The sequence below is a fragment of the Doryrhamphus excisus genome, linkage group LG8 (genome assembly GCF_037039965.1).
Source record: "Doryrhamphus excisus strain RoL-2023G ecotype Guam linkage group LG8, RoL_Dexc_Guam_v1.1, whole genome shotgun sequence".
Lineage (NCBI taxonomy): Eukaryota > Metazoa > Chordata > Actinopteri > Syngnathiformes > Syngnathidae > Doryrhamphus > Doryrhamphus excisus.
Genome location: NC_136364.1, coordinates 20,453,978 through 20,480,639, shown reverse-complemented (window position 1 = coordinate 20,480,639; position 26,662 = coordinate 20,453,978). Strand labels below are relative to the sequence as shown.

At 37.8% G+C, this 26,662-nt stretch overlaps 1 protein-coding gene across 4 annotated transcripts in view; it reads left to right on the top strand.

Annotated features, from left to right (window-relative positions):
• The window catches only part of hip1 (huntingtin interacting protein 1), a 53,683-nt gene that overhangs the window by 15,011 nt on the left and 12,010 nt on the right, over positions 1-26,662 (top strand). For 2 of the 4 annotated variants that reach the window (XM_058080899.2, XM_078792999.1), the window contains exons 3-18: positions 11,107-11,170; positions 11,519-11,661; positions 12,967-13,023; positions 13,611-13,691; positions 15,060-15,136; positions 16,164-16,225; positions 18,365-18,505; positions 20,780-20,837; positions 20,963-21,038; positions 21,303-21,446; positions 21,666-21,763; positions 22,403-22,475; positions 22,618-22,801; positions 24,147-24,235; positions 24,336-24,452; positions 24,599-24,700. In XM_058080899.2, coding sequence (XP_057936882.2) covers positions 11,107-11,170; positions 11,519-11,661; positions 12,967-13,023; positions 13,611-13,691; positions 15,060-15,136; positions 16,164-16,225; positions 18,365-18,505; positions 20,780-20,837; positions 20,963-21,038; positions 21,303-21,446; positions 21,666-21,763; positions 22,403-22,475; positions 22,618-22,801; positions 24,147-24,235; positions 24,336-24,452; positions 24,599-24,700 — 1,566 coding nt within the window. Of the gene's footprint in view, positions 1-343; positions 818-11,106; positions 11,171-11,518; positions 11,662-12,966; positions 13,024-13,610; positions 13,692-15,059; positions 15,137-16,163; positions 16,226-18,364; positions 18,506-20,779; positions 20,838-20,962; positions 21,039-21,302; positions 21,447-21,665; positions 21,764-22,402; positions 22,476-22,617; positions 22,802-24,146; positions 24,236-24,335; positions 24,453-24,598; positions 24,701-26,662 lie in introns of those variants that run through there. The other 2 variants (XM_078793001.1, XM_078793000.1) reach the window with 2 other exon arrangements.

Here is a 26,662-nt window from a genome sequence, read left to right as displayed (position 1 = left end):
ACAGTGGTACCAAAACCAGACATGTGTATCTACCCGCTGACCCCCAACTTCCAACCACAACAATCGAGCAGCCAGACAACAAATGACAACTCTGCCGGCCTTCACATTTCAGACATAGTTCAGGCTGCAGCGTAAAACATTCCTGCATGCTTCCACATAGATATTGTTACAGCTGCCTTCTGGAGGTCACATTTTTAGGACGGCGTGTTTGTGTGAGGGTGAAGAGTTAATGCATGGGACGTGTGTTTTAGTTGTGTATCTCTGGTAGTTTTATCATTGTGTTGCTGGGAGCCTCGTTTAGAAAGGGAAAAGTGTTTTTTTTTTACCCCCCACACTCTTTTTGCAGGACCCCTGACGGGTTTCGAATCCCGGTTTGAGCACCGTCATCCATCCATGTTGTAATTGTGTTCAATGAGGATATCCGCAAACTTAAAGACACCCGCGCTGAGACGTTCACTAGCGGTCGGGATGTGCGAGTGTTTTTTTTTTTTTTTTTTTTTTAGCGGCGCTCGTCCTCGCCGCTCTTAGTCCCGGACACCTTCGCTCCTCGGCGGTCGGTCGCATGCTGCGTGGCGGTCCCAGTCGTGGAGGAAGCACGTAGAGCGCTAAAGGAAAGGGGGGGAAAAAAGGAAGGAAGTGGGGTAAGGGATGCATTTTAATACCAAATCGGGACACATGTTGAGCTAACGGCCCGCTCCACCTCCCCCTTCTTCTCCTGAAACACATTTGTTCCTCAGCGCCTCGCTTTGGATCAAACCAGCGGATCTTCGCGTCAACGTTGTAGCGAAGGAAAAGGACCATGGATCTCAGTAAAATTGTAAGTGTTCAAGCATAGGTGATTCCATTGCATCCGTGTTTTTAAGAGGGGTGGGGGTGGTGTGCTAGAAGGTATTCTCAATGCAAGCAGCGACTTGTTGTCTCTGGCTGCGAAATGGGAAGTTTGTGTTTTTGCTTGTGGGGGAGAAAAAGGGGACGGTGGTGTGTTCAATGGTGTGTGGCATGTTAGGGCATCTTGACAAATACGAGTTTTTGGTTTGTTTTGGGGGAAAAGTCTTGTAAAAATTTTTACATCTAAGGAGAAGGAAACAAGTGAATTTACTACAAAAGAGAAAATGGAGAACATAGTGATACAATTATTAACATGTTAAAGAAAGATTCACTGTAATTTGGATTTTTTGAGACAAACCATGGAGGGGTAACATGTTATTACATCCCAATGTCTTAAATGACTAATATGGACTAATATAGTAACATGTGTGCTTGTGCACACAACTACTTTACTTCACATATAAATAATAGTTTTTTAAAAAGCGATTCAGTGAATAGCGTGATGGAGACAAGCGACCCGGTGTTCCCGATATGCCGGGGCAGGTGCATTTAAGAAACAAGACCAGCCTTTCACTGAAAGAACAAGCGGGATGTACACTTTTAAGGAGTGGGGGAGGACTGAGAGAATCTTATAGATCAGTGTTAGGTCAATTTGACATAAAAGTGCTTTATTTGCTTCTCTGAGAACCACAAGTAGTAAATCCTCGGATGTGGAATTGTGTGACGTGTGCTGGGGTACACATGGTCTAAATGTTTTGATGGAAAGTCAAATTTATTGTGCAACTTTTCTCCCCAAGGCCGTTTATTGTGTTTATCGCTATGTTTTGGCTGTTGAGCTTGTCTGGAGATACTGTGACATGAAAACAAGTCTATAGATGCAAGTTGTTTTTAGATAGTAGCATGTATAGACCTCGTTTTTGACGACAAGATTAAATTGTTTAAAGAAAAGCTGTCTTACAAGAACAGGGCAACCAGAAGACAATAACACAGTGAAGGATGGCATCGCTACTGTGAACGATCACACATGTAATATGTTCAATGGCACATGTTTAAGTGCTTTACACACGCTATAAACCTACCAACAGCGTCACTCCGTTTTGGTGTGTGGCTTTTTTTTTTGTTCCATCAGAGTTGTACTACTGCCCACATTTTTAATGTCCAAACAGAAACTGTAGTAATCCTGATTTGATCAAAGCTAATTAAGATTTGTCAGATCAAAACATAATCTCTGCGTAAGACTTCTTTCAAAATATGTGATAGAAGCATCTATTTCCTGTGAGCGTACTCTCTTAGCATCACAGGAGCTGGCGTTCTTTTACCATAAACATCTACTGCAATCTATTTGACATAAGTCTTTTCATAACTACAACTCAACATACCGTATTTTCCGGACTGTAAGTCGCACTTTTTTTCAAGGGTTGGCTGTTCCTGCGACTTATACTCCAGAGCGACTTATAAATGGAAAAAAGTGTTTGTTACATAAACACTGGACACCTTTTCTGTTTATGTTTATTTTTCATGTAGCTGAATAACCATTGTGTTAGCATATCTTACACCTATTCAGCCTGTTCTCTATTCTTTTATTGTTAGAACTTGCCTTCCGAGATGATGTAATGTCTGTTTTGGTCAAGTAGTTTGTAAAATTAATTACCCGCAAAAAGTGCGACTTATGTATGTTTTTGCTACCTAATTCGGTACGGGACAAAAAATTAAAAAATTAAAAAAAAACTGTATTATTAACATTTGAAACACTTATATGCTGGGACTACGTTAAAAAGCCATAGCATTTCAGTATGCGGAATCAAACTATGGAATGGATTGAGTAAGACCCTCAAACAATGCACAACGATGAGCCAATTCAAGAAACAATACGAGGTACATTATTAAAAAAAACAAAAAAAAACTGTATAATTGTATTATGGAAAGCAGGAAGTGAACAAATGTAACAGTTACTGATTGTAAAAGTACCAGATGGAGGGGTAGGATTTAATAAGCTTTGCTTCTTCCTACTCCTTTTGGACATGTGGAACTGTGAACTGATTATGGGATGCACTCAATTGTAATCTGATGCATGTTCAAATGAAATAAAACCATTACCATAATTATGCATTTTTGGCCTTGTGCGACTTATAGTCCAGAAAATACGGTAAATGAGTGGTAGAGTTGTCCGATATTATCAGGAAACTGATAATTGTTGGCCCCCATTTCAACTATTTAATTCCAAGTTTTATTCATGTTGTTGCAATATGTCTGAGGCTTGTTGTGTGGTAGCTGGTCCCTAGATAATCCCCATCATTTCCTTAAGGAACACACACCCACATCCACAGAGAGTGTGTGATGGATGGTTCCATGTGATCGGTGATGGAGCGCATTGACAAAGTGGCCCTCGCAGCCTCATTGAGCTGCACAGATGTTCCTTTTTATTGTGCGTCCACATGACATCAGCAGTCCTCCCAGAAGTGGAGCTCCAGAGCCGAAAGCTTCACACGAGCCTGCAGAAAGCCATCCCGTTACGAGAGGCTCATAAAAATGCCACAGGAGTGTAGGTCTGAGTTTAATTAGGCCGAGTCCAGCCTTCAGCATATGTTTATCTGTCTTTAACCAGCTTCTGTCTTCCACCTCTGTCCCTCATGTGTGACTTATGCACTTCTAACGCGATAAAGCTGTATGTCTTTTTAATGGGCTCTTCAGAGAGGTCTTCATTCCACTGTGCCTCAGACTTATTTGGACGGGATGAGTGATGCACAGTGGATTCAGCGGAGACTGACTAGCAGACTTTATGATCTTGCTTTGTGATCAAGTCTAAAGCAACATTTTAATATATGGAATGTTAGCTAAGTGGCAATGTAGTGGGTGTTCGTGTTGTATATATTACAGCAGTGATATTCAACCTTTTTTGAGCCATGGCACGTTTTTTACTTCGGAAAAATCTAGTGGCACATCACTAACCAAAAATGTTACAAAATGTCACTACAACCTCACACGTGCATCAATAAGCTAGGTGTTGCCACACGGACCAATATTACATTGCTATGCCAGTCTTTACACCACAGACACTCCACAGTAGCCACGTTTTTACATGACCAGTTTTTCTCTTTCCGAATGACCTTTCGGGAAACAGTGGTATCCATAGAAAGGAATATTCCTATCAGTCTACATGCGGCGTGAAAATCAACCAGAATAGTCAATAGGGCATGCCCAGTAAAACATAAACAGCAACATCACGTGATACCGGCTTCCTCAAATTATTCTTTCACTTATTGGAATAACTCCGTATTGCCAGTTTTTCGTCTGTCCAGTCTTGAAATTTAGTTTGAATCAAAAACAAACTTTGCTTAGTCCAGTGCCGATTCCTGGCCTCCATTTTTAAAAGTGAAGAACGTCTGGATCTGCGTGTTACGTCATATCTGAGCATGCGCTGAAAGAACGCACCCGGGATAAATTTAAACAGGAAAAGATCAAATTCAATCTTGCTAATATTTTATAATTAAACTCAGGACATGTTTTATATAGATATATATTTTCTTTTTTAATAAAACTGGACTTGTGAACGGCGTATAGAAGGGTTTAGATTCTGTTCCACAGATGGCGCTAATGCACACGAAAGCTGCTTGCCAACCGCCAATAAACAACAGAAGAAGAAAAACACCACGAAGAAGAAGGCACCCTGACAACTTTCCGTTTGAGCGGGTACAAGATACCTCAATCGGATTGGTTAAAGGAATATTCCATCTCTGTTCAATTGTTTCCGTTTGAGCAAATAAACCAAATGCAATTGGAATATTTGGGTCCATGTATACTATTGACATAATGGATATTGACATAATATTTGCAAATGATGATTAATAAATGTTAATTCTAAAAAGTGATATTGGATAATTCCTCACGGCACACCTGACGGTTTCTCAAGGTACACTAGTGTGCCGCGTCACAGTACTTGAAAATCACTGTATTACAAGCTCTCCTGTTCACGACGACCTCTGTGAATTGGTGATTTTGCAAGTTCCCTTCAGTTTGCTAAGTATTCACAGTGGACTTTTTTTTCCACTACCTTCCTCTCCTCAGTGCCAGCCTTTCAAGAGGTGCGGAGTGACGTTCTATGAGAGCGGATGTTTGTGTCGGATGCAACAAGTAAAACGGTCGTCACACAAGCAACACAGTGTACTCTTGTTCAGGGCCACTGACCTTTTCAATTATATATATATGCATTAGCTCAGAATTGATGTGCTTCATTTAATTATGTTTTGAATTCTTTCATGATGCCTTCAGTAGCTGTTGTAACTTGTGATGGGTGGCGTGAGGTGTATTATGAGGTTTTCAATTTTTAATGGCCGTGCATGTTGGAACATGGAGGAAAGGGTGGTGTAATTCCGTGGTACCTTGAAGCCACAAAAGGTGTACAATTTGGAGTTCAACCAAAATGGAAAAATCTCTCACTAGCAAGACTTCATTCAGCCTTAAAAAAAGGATTAACTGGGGTATATTTTTTTCTTCACTTTTCAGGATACTTGTTCCCCAAATGTAAACACAAAAGCCTTGTAGTAAAGGCAAGCCAAGCTTGCGTTAATTAACAAAAACAAATGAGTAGTGACATGGCGTTGGAGCCACTTAAATGACCACTTACTGTATTATTATTATCAAGAAATGATTTAACTCGGACGTTAAACTGTGACAATAGTTAACATTCTAATAGTAGAAAGTGTGAATGTAAAATGAATAATGTTTGAGGTCGGGCGGGTGTTATGTTTTGGTTTTTTTTGCTGGAGAAGTGGAGCAGTGTATTTTTCAGCACAGGCGACGCAGGAAATGGGCAGTGCAGGGTGTGCCAAGACAGGAAACGTGACTGAGCACTTTGTCAACCTTTTGAATCACTATTCGTTAGTTGCTAGATCTCAAAACAGCTGATTGGGGGGGGGGGGGGGAGGGTGGGAATTGTCGTATTAAGATGGACCCAAGTGAATGAAAACGTCCAACCTTTGTTGGGATTTAAATTAGTGGAAAGTACAGCTCGGAAGTAGAACTACACTCGTCTTTTAGTACAATGTAACTTTCCATATGTGTGTATAAATGAACAATAACTTGAATATGTTGTCTAAATAGGCGTCATTCAGGAATTAGAATTTGACAAATTTGCTCAATTTGTCTGTTTTCATCCTCTCTCTATTGAGTGTCAATCAAGAATTTTACATAAGAGGTTGGTTGGATAAGATATCTACACTAGCATACTAACATACAGTATGTGGTAATGTACATATTACTATTATAATTCACTCAAGCATGCCTTATACGACCCAAGTTGTTCTTTCTTTAAAAAAAAACATTATTCAGAAAACTAAATAAAAGTAAAACTTAATCAATTACTAAATCAAATCAGTTAAATAAATTCTACATTTTCAGAACCATTCCATTTTGGTGTTAGAGAGACAGGTTTTCATTAATTTAGATTGTTTTCCGGCTCTATTTCACTTGAACGCTAGACCTAATGAACTTCATTAGACTATGTCTTTGCCTAAAACCAGGGTTCAATTCCACCCTCGGCCATCTCTGTGTGGAGTTTGCATGTTCTTTCTTTAAAAAAAAAACATTATTCAGAAAACTAAATAAAACTAAAACTTAATAAGTTAAATAAATTCTACATTTTCAGAACCATTCCATTTTGGTGTTAGAGAGACAGGTTTTCATTAATATATAGATTGTTTTTCGGCTGTATTTCACTTGAACGCTAGACCAAATGAACTTCATTAGACTATGTCTTTGCCTAAGACCAGGGTTCAATTCCACCCTGGGCCATCTCTGTGTGGAGTTTGCATGTTCTTTCTTTGAAAAATAAAACATTATTCAGAAAACTAAATAAAACTAAAACTTAATCAATAAGTTAAATAAATTCTACATTTTCAGAACCGTGTCTTTGCCTAAGACCAGGGTTCAATTCCACCCTCGGACATCTCTGTGTGGAGTTTGCATGTTTTCCCCGTGCATGCGTGGGTTTCCTCCGGGTACTCCGGTTTCCTCCCACATTCCAAAAACATGCTAGGTTAATTAGCGACTCCAAATTGTCCATAGGTATGAATGTGAGTGTGAATGGTTGTTTGTCTATATGTGCCCTGTGATTGGCTGGCCACCAGTCCAGGGTGTACCCCGCCTCTCGCCGGAAGACAGCTGGGATAGGCTCCAGCACCCCCGCGACCCTTGTGAGGATAAGCGGTCCGTCAGTTATCAGTTGTCCGTGGTTTGAATTCCAAGTCCATCAGATGGAAAAAGCGCTACACTTATGTGCTCTTCTCATCTACACGACTCTGAGAACAATTGTTGTCGACCGATATAGACCAGAAAACAGAAAAAACCCAGCATCCCAGTACTCCAGACATCAGAAACTGTCTAGGGTTTTGTCAGAGTGGATGAGGTCATGATCCCCGTGAAGCATAAGTGGAGCAAATGGATAGATGATTGGTGAATGACATCACCAGAAGACCTTATTGTTGGTCACCTAAACAATGACTTAACAAACAGCATCCTTTCTTTGTCTGTTGTTGTCCTAGACCGCTTTTTCTGCCGCTGCATCTGTGTGCTCTACATTTTTGGAACTAAAAAAAAAAATCATCTCCAATGCTTCAAACTATTCATTAGCCTTTTATGTGAAAGACCGCTAGTGAGTTGTTTCATTAAGCAGGCAGAAGATGCTTCTTCTCTGCACAGCCAGCCTACCATCAGCATATCAATGACCTGCTTTCTTATGCCCAACCAGGCATGCCAGCTCCAAGTTAACATGCTTTAAACCAGGGGTCTCAAACTCAATTTACTTGGGGGGCCACTGGAGCTAGGGTCTGGGCGAGACTGGGCCGCATCAGGTTTTCCAAAAAACAACAACAAAAAAAAAACGCATTTATTAAAAACAGAAAAATGAATAAACTTTGCTTTGGTTCCAAGTTTCTACAAGAAAAGCTCTGATAAAACATTCCACTGTTCTCAAATATCTTACTTTTTATTTTTCTACACAAAACTAGATGAAAAATAAACAAATCAAGAATAAAGAAAATCAATCAATCAGTAATAAATAAATAAATATATTAATAATAATAAAACGGCAAATAATAAAAACTTAAGAAACCACATATAGTTGGTGGGTAGACAAATTATTTTTTTTCAGATTAAAATGAACAAAGCATTATTAGAGCCCTGTAGACATGACAAAACACGACTATAGTCACATTTATACTCTTTTTATTTACAACATATTGCGCAACTGCAGGGTCTTGAGACACATGCTAACTCGCAAACTAGAGAGCTAGCGACCTAAACGGTAGCCTTCAAGTTATTTCCATTAAACTTAAATAGCCCAAAACTTACCACTTCCACATGGATAGGGAGGATAACTATTAACAGTTATTTAACCTTTAACATGAACATTAATCAAACGTAATAATTTTTTCTGGGTACATGATACCATACAGCATCCATATCAAACTTGCACGGGCCGCACTAACATTAAACTTTCATATCAAGGCAGGGGGCCTCAAACTAGTGTCCTGCGGGCCACATTTGGCCCGCGGGCCGCGTGTTTGAGACCCCTGATCTAAAATGATCAGCACCAATGCCTAAGGGAGAGTTACAGTCTTTACTAAACAACAACTACATATTTTATTGACAGGCTTCCTTCTTTGGAATGCAGTCACTAAACATATTGCGCAACTGCAGGGTCTTGAGACACATGCTAACTCGCAAACTAGAGAGCTAGCGACCTAAACGGTAGCCTTCCAAGGTATTTCCTTTAAACATAAATAGCCAAAAACTTACCACTTCCACACGGATAGGGAGGATAACTATTACCAGTTATTTAACCTTTAACATGAACATTAATCAAACGTAATATTTTTTTCTGGGTACATGATACCATACAACATCCATATCAAACTTTCATATCAAGGCGGGGGCCTCAAAGTAGTGTCCTGCGAGCCACATTTGGCCCGCGGGCCGCGTGTTTGAGACCACTGCTTTAAACACTCAATTCTGAAAATATGTTGTTATAAAAGATGGAATGTTCTCTTAGGAAGTCATTGTTTGAATCAATTCTGTAATTGTTTGGTCTACCTCTTCAAATAATGTAATATATTAAAAGAAATGTAAGAAATGAATCAGATATCCCCATGGCTAAATCAATGCTTTCACTTTTTTTTTTTTTTTTGTAATGTGTCGATTGTCAGTCTGGACCGTGCGTCCTCAATGTAAGGAAGTAATTGACCATTGATGCCAGTCAACCTCCTCAGCCAACTTTAGGAGTCCTGGGGGCAGCTGGCTCCCTCATTCAACCCAAAGTACAAAGTCTCCCTGTGGACTAACTGGGCCATCCTCCTGTGGGAACCAGTTGAGTTGGGTCCCTGGGTGTTTAAACGTAGAAAAAAGGGGGTTAGAATGGATTTAGAATTGCAACACATGTAACAAGTAACAACAGCAGGTGTTGTACATGTGTGTAAAAAAAAAAAAAAAAATCAATAAAAGAAAAACAGATGGTGCAAAAGTTGTGCTATGTTGCTTACTCCGCCCCCCCTCATGATCCCTCTGGTTTACTTCCTGTTCTGACCGCTTGCACACTGGCACAAGAGGACTCAGGACATCTGTGGGAAGTGTGATTATGAAACAGGCCTCCTGCGCTCTCCTGACCCAGACCGCCATACAACAACCACTATGTAAATTGTTTTGGCATTTATTTTTTTCAACGTGACATTTTACATAGTCTTTGCAAAACTTGTTTTCCCATGAGGATGATATGCATGATTTATTTTTGTTCCTGTTGTGTGAAACATTGCAACAAGACCAGCTCCACAGCCCAGCACACTGTAGACGTGGTTAAAAATGCACTAATATACACAATACATGAATTTTGCGTATCTGCCGATAACTATAATCAGCGATTATTATATTATGATCTGTGTCCACACATGCAGACACTGTCTCAACTGTTTTGGGTGGCCGTGAACGCATCACTGATACTCTTCTAGTTATGATGTTTGCTGACAACAACAGATGTGACTCACAGATCGTAAATCTCTGCAGATGTTCCGATACGTGAATTATGCTGATATCAGAACCTCGATATTAACTATTGGTTAGTGACTGTTGGTTAAAGCCTGTCAATAAAAATATGTAGTTGTTGTTTAGTAAAGACTGTAACTCTCCCTTAGGCATTGGTGCTGATCATTTTAGATTAGGGGTCCCAAACACGCGGCCCGCGGGCCAAATGTGGCCCGCAGGACACTAGTTTGAGGCCGCCGCCTTGATATGAAAGTTTAATGTTAGTGCGGCCCGCGCAAGTTTGATATGGATGCTGTATGGTATCATGTACCCAGAAAAAATTTTTACGTTTGATTAATGTTCATGTTAAAGGTTAAATAACTGTTAATAGTTATCCTCCCTATCCGTGTGGAAGTGGTAAGTTTTTGGCTATTTATGTTTAAAGGAAATAACTTGAAGGCTACCGTTTAGGTCGCTAGCTCTCTAGTTTGCGAGTTAGCATGTGTCTCAAGACCCTGCAGTTGCGCAATATGTTGTAAATAAAAAGAGTATAAATGTGACTATAGTCGTGTTTTGTCATGTCTACAGGGCTCTAATAATGCTTTGTTCATTTTAATCTGAAAAAAAATAATTTGTCTACCCACCAACTATATGTGGTTTCTTAAGTTATTATTTGCCGTTTTATTATTATTATTATTATATTTATTTATTTATTACTGATTGATTTTCTTTATTCTTGATTAGTTTATTTATTTTTCATCTTATTTTGTGTAGAAAAATAAAAAGTAAGATATTTGAGAACAGTGGAATGTTTTATCAGAGCTTTTCTTGTAAAAAATTGGAACCAAAGCAAAGTTTTTTTAAATTTTTTTGTTTTTAATAAATGCATTTTTTTGTTTTTTGGGGGAGGGGAAACCTGATGCGGCCCAGTCTCACCCAGACCCTAGCTCCAGTGGCCCCCAAGTAAATTGAGTTTGAGACCCCTGTTTTAGATGGTAACTGTACTCCGTAATCAAGACAGGTAAATCGAGGCTGCCATGCTACTCAAATGCAGAGAAGCACTCAGTCAGACCTCTCAGCTGCTGTCTTGAATACTAACATGGCAGAAAATAGGTCAAATCACCTCTAGTAAGACGTAACTGACATTCATTCTGTGTGCGCGGAGGAGAAACTTTGTGAAGTTGTGAAATGAAACGATGTTATCATTTTGCTGATATATTTACTATATTTACTATATTTATTTGTATATTTCTTTCCTCATCCTCGCAGGCTGTCAGCATCAATAAGGCCATCAACACGCAGGAGGTCGCCGTCAAAGAGAAGCATGCAAGGAATATCCTCATACTGTGTTTACACATAGGGGGAGTGAAAGTGTGATTCCCAAAGTGTCCCATGTGATCTCCGGTGAACGTTATGTTAGTGCAAGATGAACACAACACACCGAGGGTAACCTCATCTGCTGTGGAGCTAATTTAATCCTATGGGATGCAAAGTATACGCTGAGGCAGAGAAGGAAAAGCAGTCAAGCGGAGTTTTTTTATTTTAATTACAGCAGGGCGAGTCAACATGGAGCCCATCTATATACTCAACGCAATACCGGAATTTCCTATACTATTGAAGGATGTGAGGGTATTCATTGGTCAGTACCGTACAGACGAAAATTGTTCCTTGACTATATCACCCTGCATTTTGGGCACTCATCATGAGAAAGGCGCACATACTTTCTGGGCAGCGGTGAACCGACTTCCTCTCTCCAGCAATGCGGTGCTCTGCTGGAAGTTCTGTCACGTCTTCCACAAGCTCCTGCGAGACGGACATCCAAACGTACGTAACGGCGGCATCACTTTCCACATTTCCACATTTCACTATGAGCCAATTCAAGAAACAATACAAGCGGTTGATGTTTGATAAATACAAGGATGATTACACACACTTTTTGTGATGTGTCTCACGTAAACCGTTCCCCCTGCGACATGTGTCAGAAGTTCCTACCTTGTTATTACAAACCCATTGTAACAGACGCTACTTCCGTTATATATATCTATATATATACAATGTTTTTTTATTTAATTCAGTAGTGTTTTTCACTTTCTTCATCAAAGTTCTGTCACATTCTACTTATTTTCAACAAAAATTTACAAATTTATGTAACACATCTATGTAGTGCTCCTGAACGCCTCACCTAGTTCACCTCAGTCTTGAACCAGTCATGATGTGCTATATATATCACTACATTGACAGTTACTGCGGTACCCATTATGTCATTGTATGGTCATGTACGAGGTACATTATTTAAAAAAACAAACAAAAAAAATTAAACTGTATTATAGAAAGCAGGAAGTGAACAAATGTAACAGTTACTGATTGTAAAAGTACCAGATGGAGGGGTAGGATTTAATAAGCTTTGCTTCTTCCTACTCCTTTTGGACATGTGGAAATGGGAACTGATTATGGGATGCACTCAATTGTAATCTGATGCATGTTCAAATGAAATAAAACCATTACCAATAAATAAATATGCTTAACAATTTGAGACCAGCTTTTTACACAAGACTCCGCTGATACATCCCAAAAATATCGTGATATACAGTAGGTCCGTATCGCCCTTCCGGAGTTTACCCTAAGTTGCCATGGTGATTCAAGTGTTTTAAAAGAGAGCTACCTTTGCTGAACACAGGTCACTAACTGACTATATTTGTATTTGTGTTCATTTTGCCATTTTTATACCTCACAATAAAAAAAAAAATATATATATATAGGTATTCAAATTAAACGGTATGATTTATTAATATTTTTTTGAAAAATAAAAAAAAACACAAAAAAAACTTAAACTGTATTATAGAAAGCAGGAAGTGAACAAATGTAACAGTTACTGATTATAAAAGTACCAGATGGAGGGGTAGGATTTAATAAGCTTTGCTTCTTCCTACTCCTTTTGGACATTTGGAACTGTGAACTTGATTATGTGATGCATTCAATTGTAATCTGATGCACGTTCAAATGAAATAAAACCATTACCATTACCACTATTAATGCCTATGATTACCATTCAGTTATACAGCACCCTTTCTATTTTTGTAAACATCTGACCTTCTCTCATTTCCTCTGTGCTTGCTACCACCCTTCCAGGTGATAAAGGACTCGATTCGGAATAAGGCTGATTTGACAGATATGAGCAGGATGTGGGTAAGAAAGTACACGCATTTAATTAGCTTGCCGGTTATCAGAGCATTCAACCAATGGTGACTTTGTGAGATGAATTTGAAAACAAATGATAAGTGGTGGTATTAATGTAAGAACAGTTTCCAAGATGAATCACAGTCTGATTTAAAATCATGATTAGTAGTATCTTACCAGCATGTTGTGTATAGTATGTAATTGTCGGAAAAAGTTGATTAACATACAGTATGTTTTAAAAAATAAGCTCTTAGTAGAAAATATGATTGCACTGAAAATTGTCAAATGTCAAAAATCAACTTGAATAGTCAACTAATATATATGTTTTAAATGTAAACCAGTTTATCTCCTGTTGTACAGAGTACTTTGAGTGCTGTGGTTGTAGTTCTGCCCAGCTGGAGGAAGTACCTCACACTTTGAATGTTAATTAAATGTCTCCTTGGGTCAAAATGTCCTCTTTAATTCCCTGTTTTTTTGTTTTTTTTTAAGGTGTAAGCTTTTCCGAGAAGAGGAAATACTGTCTGTACCCTGACCCTGGCTCTATATTTGTTCTCTGTGATCCAGCCTCTTTTTCCGCCTCTCTCTCTCCCCTCCAGGGTCACTTGAGTGAAGGCTATGGGAAGCTCTGCAGCATCTACCTCAAACTGCTCATCACCAAAATGGAGTTTCACATCAAAGTGAGTTGGCCTGGCCTATAAAAAAAAACCCTCTGAGATTCCCTCGTCACTCATTATCTTTGTCTCACGCTCTCATTTTAATGCCGTGATGTCTCTGTGGGGGTGTGGGCGGGTCTTCGTAGACATGATGCTAATGGCCTTTCGACTATCTGCAGTATTGGTGAAATATTTGGAAATACTTTGTAATGCTTTGAGATGAGTGTGTCTAACTATTCAGTGTTATTTTACAAATGTAGCATTTATGCGGGGACAAATTAGGCAATTGGATATTTAAAATGCAAGTTTGGTAACCCCCCCCAATATAGTAATCCAGCAGATATCAAGCAGGTTTAACCTTGGAGTTGCCAGAGCAGCCTGTAAACTTTATGAACTTTATGAACTTTTAATGTAACTCCAGTTTAAACAATCACAACTATCAGATATTACGATGCTTCTTGCTCCATTTTGTATTTACATTTAGAAATGACAGCCACTTTATGTCGTTTTTTAGTTGTGGAGTAATTGATTATGTTATATTTCTTTTCATAATACTTGCATAAAAATACTTTTCCCAACCTGAAGTTAAGTACATGGAAGATTTTTCACTTGGCCTTGTGTTAACTCTTTTCAATGATCATTATTACAGTTCAAGAAACAATACAAGCAGTTGATGTTTGCTAAATACAAGGATGACGAGTCTTGAACCAGTCATGATGTGCTATATATATCACTATATTGACACTTACTATGGTACCCATTATGTCATTGGACGGTCATATCACTTCGTACTTCGGTACAAGGTACATTATTAAAAAAAAAAAAAAATTAAATAAAAAAACCTTAAACTGTATTATGGAAAGCAGGAAGTGAACAAATGTAACAGTTACTGATTGTAAAAATACCAGATGGAGGGGTAGGATTTAATAAGCTTTGCTTCTTCCTACTCTTTTTGGACATGTGGAACTGGGAACTGATTATGGGATGCATTCAATTGTAATCTGATGCATGTTCAAATGAAATAAAACCATTACCATTACCATTACCATTATCATGTGATTGTATCCAAATCAGTTTGAGCCTGTGAAAACCTGCATGAAACTCATGTCCATCAATTAGGCAAAATCATAGGAAACATCATTACTTTAAACATATATACTATACTGTAAATTGACAAATTAATAATTTGAATTTATTATACTGCTTATAATCCTGGTTATAAGATGGTTGTTGAGCTAATTTAGCAGTTCTTCTTTTTTTAACTGAGGTCCAAAAGTAGACTTGGGTGTCACGGTCTTATTAATTTAGGTAAATGTCCGTCTCAGGTAGACCTTGGTGGCACTCATCATGTTATTTGAGCTGAAGCCTTTCTTTTGTGGCCTTCTCTTAAAGAACCCTCGGTTCCCTGGCAACCTGCAGATGTCAAACAGACAGCTTGAAGAGGCAGGAGAGAATGACGTCAACAACTTGTAAGTAAGGCGAGCTGCTGCTTTTACTTAATGGATCTCGGCAGTCGAATGCAATCGATTGACCTTTTTGATCTGTTTGGATTTCATATGGACTTCAAAAAGTTTTAGTTTTATTATAATTATATATAATAATAATATTTCCATCACTGCCTCTGTTACTACCTCAATCATATTTATTTATTTAACAACCCATTACAATACACTCATATGTGACTTTACTCATCTGTATACACCAGTCATTATTTGCACTATGACCCATTTATCATTGCACTAAAATTAATATATCTGCAATATGTCTGCTCCTGCATATGCTCCTGTGCAATACTATGTTTATATTTTGGATATCTTGTATATATCTTGTTAAATTGTCTTTTTTACTCTACTTTTGTATGCTTTTTTTTTTTTTTAACTTGACTACTGCACTGAAAGGAGAAACTCTCCAATCTCGTTGTACATCTTGTATAATGACAATAAAGGGCATAAAAAAATTAAAATTAAAATTAAAATTAAAATTAAAATTAAAATTAAAATTAAAATTAAAATTAAAATTAAAACTAATTAAAATTAAAATAAATTAAAATTAAAATAAATTAAAATTAAAATAAATTAAAATTAAAATTAAAATTAAAATTAAAATTAAAATTAAAATTAAAATTAAAATTAAAATTAAAATTAAAATTAATTAAAATTAACACTTAAATTATGTAAGGATAAAAAAAAACTAACTTAAATTATATTAGTAAAGCAGGAAGTGAACAAATTATTATCAAATTATCAATTATCAAAACAGTTATTGATTGTAAAAGTACCAGATGGAGGGGTAGGATTTAATAAGCTTTGCATTTAATAATGACAATAAAGGCCATTCCATTCCATTAATGTCTGATACAAATAAAGGTACATTTCCTTGGACAAATATATAACTATAATCTGATGCTATGCAGAACTTTCCAGATGATGTCATAAACATTTCCCGTTTTCCTCATAAGGAAGCGTGTTTGCTAACAAATGCGCTTTGTTTCCCCAGCTTCCAGCTAACCGTGGAGATGTTCGATTACCTGGAGTGTGAGCTCAATCTCTTCCTTGGCGGTAAGCTATTGTGGTCCGACTGGGTAATCAGCCGTGATGCAGACACGCATTTACGAGAGCACAAAGTTCACACTCGATTAGGCAAGAAAGAGGCCGTGATAAGAATTGTAATGGTGTTCAAAAATAGACACTTTTTACCGTCAGACCAGTGGAGCGACGGGTCGAGTGGTTACGTGCCGTTGTTGTCGGGGTGATTTCATCACAGGTGAATGTCTCTCACTGTATGGACGTGGCTAAAAATAGAATGCTAGGATGTGACCAGGAAAGACTGGAAAGCTGCAACCCATAAATGAATTGGAAGGAAATTATGTTGTTTTGTTTATTGTGACTTTCTGTCGAAATCCCAACCCATTCGCTTTCATTTGGCTTCTCTGTATCCAATTTTACATGGATATACAGTATGTACTGTAAACTAAATAGTTATAAAATTAGGAGGCTGTGGCTCAGTAACCAAAATATTCATTTTAAAATATCTTATGTTAGATTACATCATGACTTTTTTTTTTATTGAAAATACATCATACCGCTGTAAGTCTGTATTTTCAAAGTGTTTCATCATTTGTGGTTAAAAAAGGCGAGGTCCAATATGTCTGTGTTTGTGTAGTTTTATTTTATTTTTTCGGTTTTTGAGCAGTGCAGGAAACCACGCCTCTGCAAGGCTCTCATGGCTCTCATGATGGACAGGAGGGGCTTAATGATGGAGGGACAGAGTTTAGTCGAACAGTAGTGGTAGTGTTCAGGTTGTTGGTCCCTTTCTGTTAGACTATTTTTCCGACTCTCAAGAGGCAGAATGAGTCAAACGCAGCCGTGATTCACATCACCTTTTGACAAGAAGCTTACGACGTAATGTCCTTTAATTTATGATGCTCATAAAATAAGATTAAAATACTAATACTTAACACAAACGTGAATGTAATTGGTGGGACAGTTGACACAATGACAGAAGAACACTTGCGACTTGCTGTGATTCATCTTTTATTATCATATCAAAGTGCCGTAATCGTTCACACATGTATCTGCTAGCTCAGTTATTTTCAACCTTTTTTGAGCCACGGCATGTTTTTTTTTACTTTGGAAAAATCTTGTGTCACACCACTAACTAAAAATGTTACAAAATGTCACCACGACCTCACACGTGCATCAATAAGTCCATCGGAGGAACAAGCTAGGTGTTGCCACACGGACCAATATTACATTGCTATGCCGGTCTTTACACCACAGACACTCCACAGTAGCCACGTTTTTACATGACCACTTTTTCTCTTTCCGAATGACCTTTCGGGAAAACAATGGTATCCATAGAAAGGAATATTCTAATCTCTTGTCTACATGCGCTGTGAAAATCAACTAGAATAGTCAATAGGGCATGCCCAGTAAAACGTAAACATCAACATCACATGATACCGGCTTCCTCAAATTATTCTTTCACTTGTCGGAAAAACTCCGTATTGCCACTTTTTCATCTGTCCAGTCTTGAAATTTAGTTTGAATCAAAAACAAACTTTGCTTAGTCCAGTGCCGATTGCTGGCCTCCATTTTTAAAAGTGAAGAACGTCTGGATCTGCGTGTTACGTCATATCTGAGCATGCGCTGAAAGAACGCACCCGGGATAAATTTAAACAGGAAAAAGATCAAATTCAATCTTGCTAATATTTTATAATTAAACTCAGGACATGTTTTATATAGATATATATTTTCTTTTTTAATAAAACTGCACTTGTGAATAAAGTATAGAAGGGTTTAGTTTCACAGATGGCGCTAATGCACACGAGCTGCTTGCCAACCGCCAATAAACAACAGAAGAAGAAAAACACCACAAAGAAGAAGGCACCCTGACAACTTTCCGTTTGAGCGGGTACAAGATACCTCAATCGGATTGGTTAAAGGAATGTTCCATCCCTGTTCAATTGTTTCCGTTTGAGCAAATAAACCAAATGCAATTGGAATATTTGGGTCAATGTATACTATTGACATAATATTTGCAAATGATGATTAATAAATGTTAATTCTAAAAAGTGATATTGGATAATTCCTCACGGCACACCTGACGGTTTCTCAAGGTACACTAGTGTGCCGCGTCACAGTGCTTGAAAATCACTGCGCTAGCTGATGTTGTGTTTGTGTGTTTCGCCCCCCCAGTCTTCAGCTCACTGGATATGTCTCGGTCTGTGTCAGTGACGGCGGCAGGCCAGTGTCGCCTGGCCCCGCTCATCCAAGTCATCTTGGACTGCAGTCATCTGTATGACTACACGGTTAAGCTGCTCTTTAAACTACATTCATGTAAGTAACACGCACAATAAGTAATTCAAGTAGAAACAATCATTGTTGTTGTGGTGTTTCATGCTAATGCAATTTTAATGCATCATTTTCAAGTGTAACTTGTGTGTAAACGGGACACAAACTCACTTTTCTAAATGTCACGCATTGCCGCAGCGCATTGTTGGACAATGCTAATTTGTGCAGGTGTCAAAGCGGTATTATTCTAAATCAGGGGTCTCAAACTCAATTTACATGGGGGCCACTGGAGCTAGGGTCTGGGCGATACTGGGCCGCATCAGGTTTTCCAAAAAAAACCAAAACGCATTTATTAAAAACAGAAAAATTAATAAACTTTGCTTTGGTTTGGATTTTCTACAATAAAAGCTCTGATAAAAAAAATCCACTGTTCTCAAATATCTTACTTTTTATTTTTCTACACAAAATAAGATGAAAAATAAATAAACAAATCAAGAATAAAGAAAACCAATCAATCAGTAATAAATAAATATAATAACAATAATAAAACAGCAAATAATAAAAACTTAAGAAACCACATATAGTTGGTGGGTAGACAAATTATTTTTTTCAGATTAAAATGAACAAAGCATTATTAGAGCCCTGTAGACATGACAAAACACGACTATAGTCACATTTATACTCTTTTTATTTACAACACATTGCGCAACTGCAGGGTCTTGAGACACATGCTAACTCGCAAACTAGAGAGCTAGCGACCTAAACGGTAGCCTTCAAGTTATTTCCTTTCAACTTAAATAGCCAAAAACTTACCACTTCCACACGGATAGGGAGGATAACTATTAACAGTTATTTAACCTTTAACATGAACATTAATCAAACGTAATAATTTTTTCTGGGTACATGATACCATACAGCATCCATATCAAACTTGTGCGGGCCGCACTAACATTAAACTTTCATATCAAGGCGGGGGCCTCAAACTAGTGTCCTGCGGGCCATATTTGGCCCGCGGGCCGCGTGTTTGAGACCCCTGTTCTAAATATTTTATTTTTCTTATGTAAGACTTTTTTTTATTATCCAAGTCAAACTCCACAAACTCTTACAGACATGATGTAAATATGGCACGAGAGCTGGATTTGGGGCGACAAGCTAACATGAAAGTGCCTGGTTTTGCACAGCAGGATATGAACTCATGAGAAAATACAAATACAGCTGCCAATAATACCTAAGCAGCAATGAGTTGATGGAAAAACTGAATTTTGGTCTGTAAACATGACTCTCACTCGATAACTAGTTACATTGAGGTGGTCATTGAATGGGTGAATGAAAATAAATATCTGGCAGTCATTACAGATGAAAAGATGAGCTGGAAATCTCACATAAAAAATATACAACAAAGTGTCGAGAAATACTGTACATCAATAGTGAATAATGTAAAATTTGTAGTCAATCCAAAATCACTCCATGCTCTATTGCCTTCTGGTATTACCATATCTAACTTATTGTGTGGAGATATGGGGAAATAACTATACAGTAGTAGTTCTTATGTGCCTGGATTGCCAGTACTCACTCATTATGGTAATTGTAATGGTTTTATTTCATTTGAACATGCATCAAATTACAATTGAGTACATCCCATAATCAGTTCACAGTTCCACATGTCCAAAAGGAGTAGGAAGAAGCAAAGCTTATTAAATCCTACCCCTCCATCTGGTACTTTTACAATCAGTAACTGTTACATTTGTTCACTTCCTGCTTTCCTAATATAATTTAAGTTAGTTTTTTTTATTTTAATTTTTATCCTAACATAATTTTAATTTTAATTCACTTACCGAATTACAAGGTGATATGACCATATAGTGACATAATGGGTACCATGGTAATGGTTTTATTTCATTTGAACATGCATCAGATTACAATTGAGTGCATCCCATAATCAGTTCACAGTTCCACATGTCCAAAAGGAGTAGGAAGAAGCAAAGCTTATTAAATCCTACCCCTCCATCTGGTACTTTTACAATCAGTAACTGTTACATTTGTTCACTTCCTGCTTTCCGTAATACAGTTTAAGGTTTTTTTTGGTTTTTTTTGGTTTTTTTTAATAATGTACCTCGTACCAAAGTACAAGGTGATATGACCATACAATGACATAATGGGTACCATTATATCATTGTATGGTCATATCATTGGATAATGACCATACAAGGTCATATCACCATTATCCAACTTGAATTGTAATATGTGACATATTCCAATGTAACTTGTATGCATGTTCAAATAAATTAAACCTTACTATGGATGTATTTTTTTGTGCAGGCCTTCCAGCAGACACTCTCCAAGGCCACAGAGATCGCTTCCACGAACAGTTTAAGAAGTATGAAGGGGCCACTATTACCTAAAAGCCTCCTAGCATGCATGCGACTGAGCTCTGAACACCTTGTTGTCGTCCCATATGTCATACTTGGTATTCTTCCACTCTTTGAATGTGTTTTATTACAGGTTGAAGAGCTTGTTTTATCGCTCCAGTAACTTGCAGTACTTCAAGAGGTTGATTCAGATTCCACAGTTGCCTGAGGTAAGGATGGACTCAAGTTTCCACATGTACTGCATGGACAAATGTACTGGAAAGGATGAAGTTATACTGTTGACTTTTGTGCTTTCTGCACTACGGGGCCGTCATGCATCCTCGGATTATAGAGGGGATTAATTAATCATTTCAGGCATGTTCTTTTCACTCTTTTAAAGTCATTTTGATGAGAACTCTGAGAAGGATGCGGAAATGGTGCTCTGAGTAACATTTTGAAATCAATAACACCGTAAATGAAATGTTTCCTTGCAGAATCCGCCAAACTTCCTACGTGCGTCCGCCTTGTCGGAGCACATCAGCCCTGTGGTCGTCATCCCAGCGGAGTCGTCTTCCCCAGAGTCAGAACATCTGGTGGAAACCGAGGACCTAGTAGACACGGACATCCCGATTCTGCCGGTAAAGATAAAAATATCTGAATAGATCTTTTTTTTTAGGAGGCTAAATAATAAATATGTGGTAGATATATACTGTGTATAATAATACTGTATAATAATACAAATACAACCAAATCAAATGTGTGTATTTTAACCAAGATAGGAAGCCGTTTCAGCCATGATATTTTGACATGGTTTGTCTTTCTTTAGCTTTTGACATCATCTGCTTTTGTTTGCATAGGCTCCTTCGGAGACAAAGTTCGATGACCTTTTTGGCACTTCTGCTGCAATCGACCCCTTCAACTTCAACAATCAGAATGGGATGCGCAAGGATGATAAGTGCGTCTTAGAACTTTGTATTATATATTCACTTGAAACCATAGCAGTTTCATATAAAAACCCCTAAAGTGGACTTATTTGCCATTACATGTGAGCCTTTTTCATCCTTCGGTGGAGAAATATGGTAATGGTTTTATTTCATGTGAACATGCATCAGATTACAATTGAGTGCATCCCATAATCAGTTCACAGTTCCACATGTCCAAAAGGAGTAGGAAGAAGCAAAGCTTATTAAATCCCTCCATCTGGTACTTTTACAGTCAGTAACTGTTACATTTGTTCACTTCCTGCTTTCCTAATATAGTTTAAGTTAGTTTTTTTTTAATTTGTAATTTTTTTTTATTTTAATTTTTATCCTAACATCATTTAAGTTAAATTTAAATTAATAAAATTTTAATTTTAATTTTACAATCAGTAACTGTTACATTTGTTCACTTCCTGCTTTCCAAAAAAAAAATATATATATATATATATATATATATATATATATAAATATATATATACATATGAATGTCTTTTCCAGAGCCCTTTGGTACATTGTTTTAGTTGAGACCGAGCTTTACTTTTCAACACTCATTTAATAAAAAAAATATCCACGGAGCTTTTAACGGACAGCTGCTGTCCTTTTGTGTCCACCAGAGACCGACTGATTGAGCAGCTGACCAGGGAGATCCAAGTCCTGAAAGATGAGTTGGAATCATTCCGACTGGAGGTAAAAAAATAAATAAATAAAATAAAAATAACGGTCCACCCTTTGACTCTTTATTCCAGGTGCACTATCAAATCAAGATCTCTTCCATGAAGTGATTCTTATTTCCTTTTTTTTTTTTTTCCCTCCTCACTCTCACTACAAGAGTGGACGATTATGTCAGGCATTGAGGGGGCGTGTCAGTGAGCTGGAGGCGGAGCTTGCAGAGCAGAGCCATCTGAGGCTACAGGCAGCGGGGGAGAGCGAGTTCCTGAGGGCCGAGCTTGATGACCTGAGGAGGGTCAGAGAGGACACAGAGAAAGAGCAGCGGAGTCTGACAGAAATCGAAAGTAAGAACCACGTCAATCAGTTTGTTTTGTTTGTCTGGAGCAAACAAGTTCTTAACAGCTGACAAATTGACCATGTAACGAAGTAAATGACACACACAACTCAGTGAAGGAGTCAACACATTGCGGTGGTCTTTGTTGTTACATGAATAGAAACAGAGGAGAAACATAAAACAGTTACGCAGAAAGGCATACTATAAACCTTGCAATTCTACCTACACTTGGTGTTCCTAGCGTCACTTGAGCGAGTGAGAGACAAGACCCTTTTTTTCTCCAACAGCTGCCATGGTGCAAGCAGTGTGAGAAGAAATTTGTCAGAAGATTTTAAAAACGTGATATTAGAGTCCACGTCGCCACTCCATTTCACTACTGTTTTTTGGGGTTTTTTTGCCATAAATTAGCTGCATAATTGTTAAAGCTGCTGGGTTCAAAGCATGTGAAAAAGTAGCAGCTTATGGTAATGGTAATGGTTTTATTTCATTTGAACATGCATCAGATTACAATTGAGTGCATCCCATAATCAGTTCCCAGTTCCACATGTCCAAAAGGAGTAGGAAGAAGCAAAGCTTATTAAATCCTACCCCTCCATCTGGTACTTTTACAATCAGTAACTGTTACATTTGTTCACTTCCTGCTTTACTAATATAGTTTAAGGTTTTTTTTTTATCCTAACATAATTATTTTAATTTTAATTTTAATTTTAATTTTAATTTTAATTTTAATTTTAATTTTAATTTTAATTTTAATTTTAATTTTAATTTTAATTTTAATTTTAGTCACATACCCAATTACGAGGTGATATGACCATACAGTGACATAATGGGTACCATAGTAGTGGTAATGGTTTTATTTCATTTGAACATGCATCAGATTACAATTGAGTGCATCCCATAATCAGTTCCCAGTTCCACATGTTCAAAAGGAGTAGGAAGAAGCAAAGCTTATTAAATCTTACCCCTCCATCTGGTACTTTTACAATCAGTAACTGTTACATTTGTTCACTTCCTGCTTTACTAATATAGTTTAAGTTGGGTTTTTTTTATTTGTAATTTTTTTAATTTTTATCCTATCATTTAAGTAATTTTAATTTTAATTTTAATTTTAATTTTAATTTTAATTTTAATTTTAATTTTTATTTTAATTTTTATTTTAATTTTTATTTTAATTTTTATTTTAATTTTAATTTTAATTTTAATTTTAATTTTAATTTTTATTTTAATTTTAATTTTTATTTTAATTTTAATTTTAATTTTAACAGTGTATACTGAGAACTTCCGATTTTGATGTTGAAGCTGTTTTTTTTTAACACGAACGGCATGTAAAGTGATCGGTCATCATCATTTTGTAGAAAAAGCCCAGGCCAATGAGCAGCGCTACACCAAACTGAAGGAGAAGTACACCGAGCTGGTGCAAAGTCACGCTGACCTACTGAGGAAGGTAAGAAAAAAAAAACATCTCACTTCCTGTTTAGTATGCTCGTCCTCATCACCTGTAGTGTATCTATGCGCAGTTTCCGTTTATATGTGTGTGTTTGTAGAATGCAGAGGTGACACGGCAGATGACGGTGGCTCGGGCAGCTCAGGATGAAGTGGATGCTGTGAGGAAAGAGATGCAGGACAAGGTGAAGGCCGCCCAGGAGGCCGCAGGCAGACAGGTGGGCATCCGAGTCAAAAGCTTGTGAGTGACTTAATACCGATACAAAGTTTGACTTCAGATGCTTATTTTTTTTTTTTTGTCATAAGTTCATAACTGGGATTATGTGAGTTAGTATCTCATGTGACGTTTTTTTTGGTGATCCAGGAACGAGAGCAGAGGGAGCACCTTGAGGAGATGCGCAGAGAGCTGCTGTCCAGCAGGGCGGAGCTGGACTCCATCAAGACCATCATGGCCTCATCACAACAGGTCTGTCCTGGCTCATTGTGACAATCACAGGAGTAACGAGCGTCTTATCGGCTGTCGTTTTTATCCTTGGTCATCTTAGGAAGTCACTCATGCCGACCCAACCACAAATATACTTCTATAAATAATTGGATCCTACCAATGGAAGCCTGGCGCCTACTATGATTCATAGTCGTCTGTCTAGCACAGCCCACAGAACTCAAGACACAATTGAATTTGGATAGATAGTGATGCATTGAATTATATAATATGAACTGTTTTTATAGTGCAGTTAGTTGTACTAACTATAATAAACATTGTTAAATTAATACTTTTAATGTTTGTTGCTGCGGTACAATGGAGATTGTGAAAAGGAGGTGAAGAAGCATCTGTAGGCAGGAAAGAACGGGTGGAGGAAAAGTGTCAGGCGTGATGTCTGATAGAGGATTTTCAGCTAAAATGAAAGGAAAGGAAAACAACTGTGGTGAGACCAGCCATGTTGTTTGGTCTAGAGACAGTACCACTGAGGAAAAGACAGGTAGCAAAGATGATGATACTGAGGTTCTCATTGGGAGTGACCAGGATGGATAGGATCAGGAAAGATGCGCAAGGATATATCTCCAAGGCCTCTAACATGTAATGTCCCTCTGATGTACTCCTTCCTGATCCTGTCCATCCTGGTCACTCCCAATGAGAACCTCAGCATCCTCATCTCTGCTACCTCCAGTTCTGCTGAATTAGATTTCCAATCAGTGCAAAGGGGCACCCAAATATAACCGTTACAATTAATTTCAAAGACATTAAAGCATTATTCATGGATGTAAAATTCTATTATGAACTAACACACTGCGTCTGTCTCTCTCACACCAACTACCCTCATGTCCTCCTTCACTACATCCATAAACCGCCTCTTTGGTCTTCTTCTACGCCTCCTACCTGGCAGCTTTAAACGCAGCATCCTTCTACCAATATATTCACTATCTCTCCTCTGGACATGTCCCAACCATCTCAGTCTGGCCTCTCGGACTTTATCTCCAAGGCCTCTAACATGTAATGTCCCAGTACGATGTGCTTGTTCCTGATCCTATCCATCCTGGTCACTCCCAATGAGAACCTCAGCATCCTCATCTCTGCTACCTCCTTTTCTAATTCCTGTCTTTTTTCAGATTCAAATGTACAGTATTAACAGTTATTTAACCTTTTAACATGAACATTAATGAAACTTCATAATTTGACCCAATTAGCAAGTTAGCATCGTACTCAGTTCCATCTGGGAGCAGCGTCGTAACTTTAACAACATGTTTGATGAGATGCTTTATCTTGACGTGTATTTTCCGTTTCATTACAGATCATTTCCTGCATTTATTTGTACCCTAGCGTCATAATCCTTTAGCTTCATTGCTAATCCAAAGCAAAACAGGGCGGGGTAACAGGGTAGGGTAAGAGTATGGGGCGGGGCAAAATCATGTTAATTGTGTCCGGTGTGCACACAGCTTTAAGCTGTCATTTCAACATTAAACTTTTGGTATCAAGGTGGGGGCCTCAAACTAGCGTCTCGCGGGCCGCATTTGGCCCGCGGGCCGCAAGTTTGAGACCCCTGATTTACATTATTGCTAAGGGGGAAAAAATTATTTGGTTAGTTTTATTGGTTGAGTTTGAGACCCCTGCTTTAAGAGATAAAATATTCAAATTCTTATTTTTTTTTTGATGAAGTGATGGCCAATTTGAAATTAACAAACCAAGACTAAAATTTATTTGCTTATTTGTTTTTCTAAACAAAATTAGTTATTTTATTTTCCTACAGCATTTGTTAGAATATCATCCTAAAAAATATCATCTGATGACATGTTTGATGAGATGCTTTATCTTGACGTGTATTTTCACTTTTATTCCAAATCATTTCCTGCATTTATTTGTACCCTAGCGTCATAAGCCTTTAGCTTCATTGCTAATCCAAAGCAAAACAGGGTGGGGTAACAGGGTAGG